The sequence below is a fragment of the Lepeophtheirus salmonis genome, chromosome 11 (assembly GCF_016086655.4).
Source record: "Lepeophtheirus salmonis chromosome 11, UVic_Lsal_1.4, whole genome shotgun sequence".
Taxonomy (NCBI): Eukaryota; Metazoa; Arthropoda; class Copepoda; order Siphonostomatoida; family Caligidae; genus Lepeophtheirus; species Lepeophtheirus salmonis.
Window position 1 is genome coordinate 6277331 of NC_052141.2, and position 12121 is coordinate 6289451.

Genomic DNA, 12121 nt, shown 5'->3' on the forward strand with positions numbered 1-12121 from the left:
TTTAACTAGATACTTTTCATGGAAATCGAAATTAACTTTAATTCAACTAGTTATAAAAAACTAAAATAATAATTAACTTTAACTTAACTAGTTTAAAAGACAAGTTAAAAGGCCCATGACTGCATATCGAAGCCAATATAAGTTCCTTAAAGGAAACAAAGGTTTAAACTATAAATAAAAATCTTGGGTATCTTAATTCATCCCATAAATTTGAAGAAGAAATCCATAGGCTTATGAAATATTGGCCTGTATGTATAATTGGGGTTTTCTTTATTTTTGTCCGAGATTGTTTTTATATTGACGACGACTAACATTTGTACATGGAATGACTCACAAATGATTACACACTATTTTATTTTGAAACATTCTTATTGGATTGAAAATAAATTAAATATATTTTTTTTCTTTATTGTCAAACATTATAAATCGTCATCTGATAAAGAGATTATTCTACCATCTCTAAAAGTTTTTTCTCTTAAAAAAATAAAATTAATATTATTTGGAAACTGGGAGTTTCTCATGTCAAATAAATTATTTAAAAAAGTTGAAGATGGAAAAATGTTTATAGGTACAAATATTATTATTATTGTGTGTTTAAAATATAATGTTTGAAAGGAAATCAAAGACTCAAGAATATTTAATCTTTGTAATCATCTGTATTTTTTTATTTTTTCCATACAAATACAAGACTAAGGTTTGTAGAATGGCTACTAATCACCAAGTAACAAAATGAACACCACGTGACGAACATGCAACACGGGTGGTTTTTGTTCATTGAGTAATATTCTATAAGTAGAGTGCCACACTGGCAAGGAAAAGTTTAGAAAAAAATGGAATTTCGCTTATTTTCCATCTACCAATAACTTTATTATCAGATAGCAAAATAATTAAGCTATTGAAATGAAGGAAAATTAAGGTTCAAGAGGGGTATTAACGTTTATTTGTAAAGAAATCAAATAATTTTTTTTTTTTCAAATTTTAGCTGATCAACTGCTTTACAGACTTTTGGCATCCTTGCTCTTCATTTTTCAAGATGGTCAGGTATGATATAATTTCAAGCATTTTTTAGAATGTTTCACAACTCATTTTTGGTCACCCAATAGCTCTATTGGATACAAATCATGGAGATTCAGCTAGGCATTGCATCATAGATAAGATGTGAGAGGTTTCCATCTTTTCCAAGAAGTCTTGGGTCGTTTTCTTGTTAAAAAACAAACTTCCTTCCTGCGTCTTCAGGATAGAATGATAACCATTCTGTAGAAATTCCCTACCAAGATCTACTACTTGCCAGAGACAAACGTTACATATGCAATACAGCCCGGACAAAACAGCTGGATTCTTACAGACAAATAAATTAAAATATTTTAACTAACAAGAAAATACACCATGTATTTTGTTGTCGGCTGTTGATTCCTTCTTCTCCCTTGATATGTCATGGCTACATATGCTCCGTCTCCAAAAGGACGGAAATACAACTTCTTGTTGATCCCTTGTTGTTTAAATACTATATATACCGGGCCAACCATTATCATGATACACATCTCTATTATGCAAATTTTGAGAAGCTAAAAGTCATTTTTTGACAATTTTCCTTTTAAACAATGTTGTAGAACTCAATATTAGCTCTCGATTGCTAAGAAAACCTTGTCCTAGTCGCCAGCATAAGCACACAGTACGGAAAGAGGATTAAGATAGCAGCCCTCCTCCGTACGGGATTGCCCCAGAAGACGATCCTATGGAAGACATTGTAAATAGTCCCCGTCTGCTCCACAATGACTTTCTGGGACAATCCTCCGCGGAAGACTGAAAATAAAAACGGTTGGCCTAGTATATTGGCATTTTATTATTTTAAGGAATAAAATTTTGGCTGTCATATACAATTGTAATTGTACTTTTGTGTAGTAAGTAATTTTATAATACAGTATTTACTAAAATACCAAGTATTAATATGATACATTTAAGTAATTCATATTAAAATTTGTGAATAAAAATTATGACAATTATAGTCAAGAGATACTTTAGAGATAAATAGGAGTTCTTATGATTGACTTATTTTGCTAACTACCAGATATTTTTGGGCGTTTCCTCTGTTTCTTTTTGAATGAAAAATTACGTGATGCAATGAAGGAAACGACGTGTTAAATTAAGAAGAAACAAAAAAATGAATATGATGACTTAGGGATGGGACGATTAATAGGAATTGGAGAGTTGGGTGTTTTTTCTAGAATCGGAATCGGGAAAATAATGTTTAATTTGTAACTCCTGTTTTTAATTATTTCTTTTCTAAGTTATGAAAAAATAGTTCTCCTTCCGAAAAAAAAAAAATAAATAAAAGTATTTTTACTTTTTACCAGAAACTTTGATTTTGTAATTTTTCCCGAAATTTTTTTAATTATCTACAAACCCCTTTGTATTTTTAAAATTTTCGTCAAAAAATTTAATATTTAAAGTTTTTTTTCAAAAAATATAATATTCAAAATTTAGTTTTTGAAGTTTTTTTTAGAACAACTGAAAAGTTTTAATTTTTTTTATACCAAAAATTTTTAATTTTTTGTGAACTGCTTCTGATATTTTGAAAATTTTTTCCTAAAAAATTAATTTATTGACAATGGCCATTGATTTTTGAATGTTTTTTTCCAAAAAATTTAATTTTTTGTGAATAGTTATTGGATTTTTAAAAAAATTTAAATATCAAATTGTGTCTTTGAAATTTTTTCCCCAAAATTTAATCTTTGAAATTTTTGTGAAAAAATTCCATAGCAAAATTGTATTTTTTAACTATTATTTAAAATATGAAAGAATCAGAATCGGTGTCCCGTATTTTCACGAGAATTGCATCGGAATCGACCCATCATTAATAATAACTCTTACAATTTTAAGATTATATTGAAAGAGAGTAGCTAAGCTATCATGACCTTTCATTAAAGTACTTATAAGTTTTCATTAATGGAGGGAAATTAAGGCAAGTCCCTCTCCGTATCAAGTAAGGAGATTATACACGCAGAAATGACGCCATTTTTATAGCAGTAAATTATGTTTTCTCCAAATAATATAACAGGTAGCTGATGTTAACAAGAGTCTTTGTTCAGTAATACCATATGTCTTGTATACACTTCCTTCTCGCACTTTCCAAAAAAATATTTTTATTTATTTTATGATCAATAGGGAAAATAAATGGTTATTTTTCACATCTCTAAATGAATACAACTAAATTACATCTCTACACCCTTGAAGTCTAAGAGAAGGCAGCATTCCTATGTCTTTTTACTACGAATAGCAACTAGATAAACAGCCACACCCGGGGTAATTCCTTATATTTGACATCATTTATGATATTACACGCTTGTTTTAACAATCAGTTATGAGTAGTATTGGCTCTGTCTATAAAAACTACAGCCCTAATAAAATTCGTCAGTCGTAAGACCGGTCCTTATCGGTCTTTTGTAGAAAGTACAACAGCTGAAATGATGAAGTTACTACCAATGTGACTATATACAGGGATGCACGTCTAAAAATGAACACTCCATTAAATTTTACGCCATGCACATATTCAGGATTTTATTGATCTGAAACCGGTTGCTACTTCGAGGCAAGGGTCTTGACTAGTTATAAACAAAACTCCAGGAAAATTTAAATAGCAATAGTGAAACAACAGCCGATAATATGGAGAAACGTCGAGTCGCAATTTTGACCCTCCCGCGAGAGGAAAAGCTCCCACTGAAATTGCCAAGGTTCTGAACTGCAGCCGCACCACCGTTTACAGTCTGGTAGCCATAGGGACTCCTGAGGCGACCACATGATCTAAGTCAAGGCCTCAAAGGTCGGACGAAATGGTTGCTGCCGTGAAAAAGTCAGAAATGTGATCTCATCTTCTTGTCGGACCACGAGAGGCTTAACTCCGAGACATACTACCAATACTTGAAGGACAAAGTGTTCCCTTGGGCCAGGCCTACTTACAGGGACAGGTGGTAGCAGGACGGTGCCAGCTGCCACACTAGCAACTTTACCCAAGAGTTCCTTTAGATCGAGACTCCAGCCTTCTTCGATCCGAATTCTTGCCCGCTACACTCGCCTGATTGTTCGCCACTTGACTTTGCAGTGTTTGGGCGTTTAAAGGAGATACTGTCGGGAGTCCAATACAAGGTCAAGGACCAGCTGAAATCTGCCCTCAAGAATGCCTCAGCCAACCACGACCAGAGCTTCTTTGCCAAGTCATGCAGCGAGTTCCGGTCCAGGCTGGAGTTGGTAGTGGAGAACATGGGCGGCCATATGGAATAGACATGTGTCTAAGACTCTCATCTTTCATGTTAAATAAATTAATTGGTCGACCACTTTAAAAATTACAGAATTATTTAACTAATTAAAATTTTTTTTAGAGCGTTCAGTTTTCCACGCGCACACATGTATATAGTCACCATGGTTACTAATAACTACGTCATTTGAGTCCTTGAAGTTACATCTTAACCACAAGCAGTAAGCAGTATGTTATACGATATTAGAAGGGTTCCATGATGCGCAGAGAAGCGGAGGATTAGCCGAATATACATATAATTGTAATGGAATTACACACGATATACATTGTCCGCAAACTTTTTACCACAATTATTATATCAGACACAATGGATCTTTGATAGATACGAAGGATCAAGTCCTTTTATCTGTTGCTCAAATTTTGAAATGATTGAATAGTTCACTATTTTCCATAATATTAATGAAAAAATAGCCGACATCAACTATGCTGATGACGTAACATGAAAACACTCTACAGAGTGATATATTTTTGATATACAGTAATGTTTAAGTCCTTTTATTTGTTGGTCCCATTTTTACATGACTCAACAGTTGACTAATTTCTTTAATACTGATAAAAAATGCAGTTTTATTTTTTTATAAAAGAGGGTTCTTTATGCTTTTCTCAAAATGGCCGACATAAATCATGCTGACGTCACGTGAAAACGCTCAATAAAGGGATATATTTTTGATGGAGGGTGAAGCTTAATTCCTATTTTCTTTGCTCCCCTTTTAAAATGACTATTTTCCTTAGTATAAATGAAAAAAAAAAGGTTTTCTTTGTTATAATACTTCATTGTTTATGCATCTCCCAAAATGGCCGACATCAACAATGCTGACGTCACACGAATACGCTCTATTCATATATATGTAGGTATAAAAGAAATAAGACATATATTCAAGGATATGAATGAGAGTCTAATGGGCATTTGGCAAGGTTTCAATGTCCTTAATTCAAGGAAAAGTATAAATATGATAAATAACGACCCTCAGGTTGCCGAAAAATGAAGGAAATGAATGCCTGTATTACTAAAAATACATAGGTATATAATTTGGGCTGTACATATTGTTCCGAATAATAATACAAGCAAAAAAAATAAAAGTATTAGGCACTATAATTTACCAGAAGTGATATACATTTTTAACATATTAGCAAATTATATATATATATATATTTATAAATGTTATTTAATTAACAGTTAAAAATATTGCAGAGATTTGAATTAAATAATAAAGTATATCAAAAGGACAATTCTCATAAAAAGGATTTAAAATTATTTATTAATATTTAGATTATTACGAAAATCATTTAAGTCAACCGTTGGATTCTAAATTACTCCATATATTTGATCAAATAAGCAAAGATTTACATGATTAAAAGTGTAGAAAAAGCTCTTTTTCAAGGGTTTAATTGAGTTTATACTCTCAAAACAAATGCTCCGATCCGGAGGCTCAATACTGAAGTCACAAAGAGTCTCCACCAAAGGACGATCCCACTTAAAGGAGCACTCCCATTCATATGAAAGCAATCCATCATGCGAGTAAAATCATTCCCATATTTAAATATAATCCCTCCGTGATCCACAATTTCTTTTAGTCGAGTCTCTGCAACATCCTGCGAAATTTCCCGAACACCCTCCTCTACAAGAATGGATGGTATCCCGGATTTTAGAGCGTCCAAAACTGAGTAGCCAACGCAATAGTCCGTAGCAAGTCCCGTGAATACTCCCACTTTGATGCCCTGCCTCCGTAGTTTTTGAAGAAGTCCCGTTCCGATATTGTCAGAGTGGAGAATGTCGAAAAAAGCGGAGTAGGACTCCACAACGGGATTGGTTCCTTTTTGTATAATAATGGAGCCATTTTTGATCTGAAAAAGAGAAATTCATTATATTATTTGTTAAAGTAGACAAGGACATCACTTGATCTTGACATAAATTATAAATGGGTCTTTCATGCTATGATTTATTTTTGGCAAGGAATTTGCATTGTGTTCTACGCTTGAAAGATATTCTTTTGTGCCTTATGGGGAGGTAAAAGCAATTAAAGAATATGAGCCATTGAGATTAGCACAACAAAAATATAAAATATGCTTACATAAGTAAATTATTATTTTATGATTTTGGCCGATCCTCTGATTTTTCGTGTAAATTGCTGGAAGAAGCATTTTTTTTTTTTTGACACGCCCTACATGATTTATATATTCAAGAGTGGAGCTGTATTTTAACTAATGTTATTAAAAGATTAAAAAAAATAAACTTCTTAAAAAATAATCTGGCACCTAATGAAGCATTCACCGACAGGTAATTCAGTTCCTTGTTCCTTCCAATACATTAATTTCACATCTTCCACTAAATGGGTAATTGAAAGTTGATTTCAATTTATTGAACAATATATATTTGTATTAGTACAATCCTTTTTAATCCCGCAACAAAATTAACCATAGGCAGAGTAAGGCGTTTACGTATCAAAAGCGATCCTCTGTACCTCTGTTTCGATACGGAATCATAATATGCTACAGATACCGAACCATCTGAAAAAAAACAACCGGTACGAATATACGATACATACTAAAGTGAAATTAAGTCTGTATCAAATCTACAAATATTTCATTTTACCTATCAAATTGTATACCTTTATATTTGTACCAGCAAAGAGCGTTGCACAGGCCAAGGAAAAAATGTAAAAAAATATGAAAATGACAGATATATTAGTTAAAAATCAATTTTATATGTCAAATTTATATGCAAACGAATCTCCAGACACATTTCTACAAACTTTATTTTATCGACGAATCCAACATTTCATAGGAAATCCATCTTTTTTTTGTCCATAACTTTGTTGTTTATGAATAAATTTGTAAAACGTCTTTATTTGTATAGTTGTTTTTTTAGATGCCACTCACTTTTTGATAAATCAACCCCATATCTAGTCTCCTTGAGCTGTGTTTTGGGTATAGAATAAGTCGCCCTTATATGACGAATTACACCTTCCAACAAGATAGTGCACCGGCTCACAATACCAAGAAAGAGTAAGATGTCTTGCCCACAAAATTTCCTTCTTTAATACTTAGATTTTTTAGATTATACAGATCCCTTCTTCACTCCTAACTGATTTATCCATTATTCTCATTGCGAGTACTCTGTTCTTTAAGCATTCCCTGTTTACAGACATTGAAGAGCAAAGTTTAATTGATTCCATCCTTTTTTCTGATTGCATCATATATGTATATAAAATATCGTAGAAAATATCAAAATTTCTAAGCGTATTATCCAATACTAATACGATACGGATATTGTATATTTCAGTTACCTCATTTCGATCCAATATATAATTCTACATCGAGTAAAATAGACGGTTTTGGATATTACATATTTCCGTTTACGTATTTCAATCCGATACATCAGCCCACGTCTAGTATATAGATGGTTTTTTAAGGCTATCAATGTTGTACAAGAGTTTGAAAATAGTTCTAAGGCAATTTCTCAATTAAAACGTCGAGGAATGACTCAATTCAAGGTTTAAGTATTTTCAACAATTTGTTGAGTTCCCTTTAATGCACTAAATAATATCCTTGATTGGGTAGAAAGTGTAACGAGCAGTAAATGATTTGATGTGAACGACAGTGGAAATTGCATTTGATTTTTGATTTTATAAATGCAATTTTAGATATATTGTAGTATATCAATATTAAATAAGTCATACTAAACTTTGTCAAGAGCATCCTCGATTATCTTCTTCAAAATGGCAAATCATGGGTGTGCAAGTTTATTCAACAAAATAGGTGCAGTACAGAAAGTGAATTTATTAAAGGGTCATATTTAGACAAATTCACTGTTGTTAAAATTATATTAATTTTATATTTTACATATATTAACACAATCATATGGTCAATTTTTGGTAGAGCAAAGTCCAAAGCAGAAATATGCTTGACGGTCGTATGAACCCTTCTCAATTGTTGTATCGTTTGTCCTCGAGTATTTAGATCGGTTTTTGGAGGAGTATTGGGAAAAGTGTCCAAATAGAACCATGAAATCATACCCTTCCAAATCCACCAATAACGATACTGACAATGGGGGAAGTGTGCTTTACTTTGCCGGTTGATCCACCAAAAATTAACCTTTTGAATATTTCTATGAAAAAGAAAAAAAAAAGATATATATAACAATGTTATTCTCAAATAACGATGTACGAACATACATTTTAGGGTCAAATGTATTATAAAACTAAACAATAGAGGGATACATTTTTGATAGACAGTAAGGTTAAAGTTCTTTTATTTGTTGGTTCCATTTGGACATGGTCCAATAGTTTACTATTTTGCTTAATATGAATGAAAAAAAGGTACTCATTGGTATAATACGTGGTTGCATAGGGCCTTTCAAAATGGTGGGTATAAACAATGCTGACGCCAAATGAAAACGCTCTACAAGGTGTCCACGATAAATTGGAACTACTTTAAACTTCATCCAGATCCATAATGTGGATATTCGGGGTTAAATCATACTAATATAAAAGGTTGCGTGAACAATACACTATAACTTCAACCACAATTGTTTTGACAACAAACAATAGTCACCATGGAACACAATTGTTTTGACAACAAACAATAGTCATCATGGAACAAGCAAGGAGAGACTCCATCCTCGAATTGGCTCGTGCGGACACAAGTCCTCTGCTATCTACAAGCTTCTTAACTACCCCGAGACCACGGTGTAACGGGTCTTCAATGCCTGGGAGGTTGAGGGGAAGGTCTGCTGCAAGGCCCACAACATGAGAAGTGACCGAACCCACACTCACCACTTCCTTGAAGGCCTCCGGAAGTCCATCACGCCGGGGACTTCCTTGTCCAGGTTGGCCAAGATCTGTGGAGTGAGCAAGCAGCTGGCCTCCAAAGCTGTGAATGAGGACCTCGGGTACAGGTCATACCGAATGGCCAAACAACACATCCTCACGGCATTCATGAACGCCACCAGTCTCACCAACGGTAAGCGTCTCCTCAATGACCTGAAGAGCCATGGAGGAAGAATCATCTTCTTCTCCGACGAGAAGAACTAGACTGTTGACAAAAGCTAAAATGTCCAGAATGACAGGTGGCTTGCCAGGGAGAGAGAAGAGGTCCCTGCAATCTTCACCACAAAGTTCCCGGCCTCCGTGATGACCCTGGGTGTCATCTGCAGCACCGGTGAGGTGATGCCTCCTTTCTTCTTCAATCCCAAGGAAAGGGTTAACGCGATAAGGTACTGCGAAGTCATGGAGGAGTTCGTCATCCCCTGGAGGAAGGATACGGCCGCTGGGAGGGAGTTCATATTCCAACAAGACTCATCGCCCGCACACATCGCCATGAGGACCACTAACCTCTTCAACTCCCACGACATCATTTTCTGGGATCGCAACACCTGGCCCTCCAACTCACCGACCTCAATCCGTGTGATTACTACTTGTAGGGGAAGTTGGAGAGGGAGGTGTGCAAGGTCAGCCACAAGAGCATTGCGGCCCTGAAGGGCTCCATTACGAGCGAGTGGAATGCTGTCGATTCCGCGGAAGTCATCAGGGCCTACAAATCCTTTAGGGGCAGGATGGAGAAGATGGTGGCTGCTGAGGGAGGACATTTTGAATAAATTTATTGTTTAATATCATGTCTAACTTTTTCATTTTAACAAATACACTCCAAATTCCATTTGTATCAAGTAGGTTGAATTTTAAGATAGTTCCAATTTATCGTGGACACTCTGTATACTACCCTTGTCTGGCACAGCAACGTATTTAACTTTAACCAAATTTGACAAAAGATCCCACAAACAATTATTTATCCTTTATTTTTCATGGGTTAGAGGTGAAATTGTATTATTCTTATATATGATGGGTCTTGGAATGTCTCAGGTAGTATTTTAGCGCTTACAATTTTAGCTTTTACACGTATAGATTTAAGAAGAAGATAATTACTAGATGGGAGAAAACTATTTTATAGTACATATATCACCAATCAAATAAATCATTTATCCAATGATTTATATGTAAATCATTTTTTCAAAATGTTGGACCTCCTCAAAAATATTTAAATTTATACCAAAAATTGAAAACTAGTCCAAAGGGGGGGATAATTAACTGACTAACCAGGTAATTTCAATTTTTTTATCATTTTTAGACACTTTGATGTGTTTTAACATGCAGGTTTTTTGATTGGCTGCATGCGGCCTGCGGACTACAGTTTACATATTCCTCCATTAAATTGAACAAAAGTACAAGAAAAAAAAAAAAAGAAGAATTATAAATATAATTGCTGTTTAAGAAGGTTTGTCTGTTAGGTCTTTATCATTTTTGTCTTCCTAGAACAGGGATCAGCAACCCACGGCTCCGGAGCCGCATGCGGCTCTTTCAACCTTATTTTGCTGCTTTGAGATGGGGTTCAGTAATCAGTAACATTTCAGTTCAGTGAATCATTGTTTCTTCGATACTCAGGTCAAGGTTCCGATGCACGTCTCAAAACGCAAAAAAGAAAACAGCTAACTGCATTTTTTGTTTGATACATCTATAATTGTATAATTCATATGAAAGAAATATGTCCCTAAAATGGTTTTTTTAGTTTTTTAAGAGTAAATCGTCCAGTTAAAATGAGTGAATAGTTAAAATTATAAAACAGTGTTTGCTTCATTTTTGATGTCAAAAAGTATTTGTCGATGTCAATTTTATATTTTTCTTGGTAAACGTGTTCAAAAGGCTTTTTATCTGTAACAGGTTTACAGACCCCTTTACTAAAAGTATGGTCCACTTTAATGTATATTATATATGTAATATTTTATCTAAGTATTTGACCTTCTACACAAACTTATGTAAAAAGAAGTTCAAGCCTCATTAATCGTCTTTTTAATCATGACGGCGTAAATCAATATTTGTGTATCTACATTCTACAGCTGTGAGTTGTTTTTGACATTGTTATACTCCTTTAAACAGAGCCTCATACGATTGAGTATTTGATTATGAGTAGCCATAAAGTATCTGGAGTTGTATGGAACCTTGAAATACGAAGGAATTAAATGAGGAAGGAATATCGTTCAGAATTTATGTATATATTCATATTTTCCTTATTCAAGGAACTTATATTGATTCAGGGACGTCAACAATTGGTGGTGGGGGGGGGGGTTGTAGCCCTCCAAAATATTCAAATTTCCAAAAAAACGAAATTATTAAAAATAATTTTTCAAAATATTTTAATTTTAATTTTTGGAAATATTTTTTGTCAACAGGAGTGAATTTTTAAAAATGATTAAAACAAGTTTAATATTTGAAATTTAATTTTTAAAATTTTTTCCTAAAAGTTTTACTTTTTATAAACAACTTTTTATGGCTAAAGTGACTGTAGCCCCTCTAAAATCTCCAAGTTTCCACACAAAAAAAAAAAAAAAAAAAAAAAAATTATGAAATTTTTTTTTCAAAATATTTTATTTTTAATTTTTGGAAATATTTTTGTCAACAGGAGTGAATTTTTGAAAGTGATCCAAAAAAATTTAATATTTGAAATTAAATTTTTAAATTTTTTTCTATGAACAGCTGTTGATTTTTGATTTTTTTTGTCAAAATTTAATGTTTAAAATTTTTTTTTATTTTTTTCTCAAAAAAAATCAAATTTTGTTAACAATTATAAATTTTCAAATAAAAATTCAACCAGACGGTCCTGATGTATGTTCGTACTAGGGTCGGATTTCGGCTGAAGATCCCAGACCAATCTGAGACATTTACGATTTTTTTGGATCAAACAAAGTTTTTCCTTCAAAGAAGTAGAGTTTGGACCGGTCTCAAAGAAACATTCTATGTTGATCCTTCAGAGCAAAAA

The 12121-nt window shown here is 33.3% G+C and overlaps 1 protein-coding gene across 1 annotated transcript in view; it reads right to left on the reverse strand.

The window, feature by feature from the left end:
• Nucleotides 1-5542: 5542 nt before the first annotated feature.
• Nucleotides 5543-12121, reverse strand: part of LOC121126102 (uncharacterized) — a 71748-nt gene continuing 65169 nt past the window's right edge. Inside the window, exon 3 of the mRNA XM_040721405.2 lies at nt 5543-6157. Within this exon, the coding sequence (XP_040577339.1) occupies nt 5708-6157 (450 nt within the window). The 3' untranslated portion in view covers nt 5543-5707. The remainder of the gene's footprint in view (nt 6158-12121) is intronic.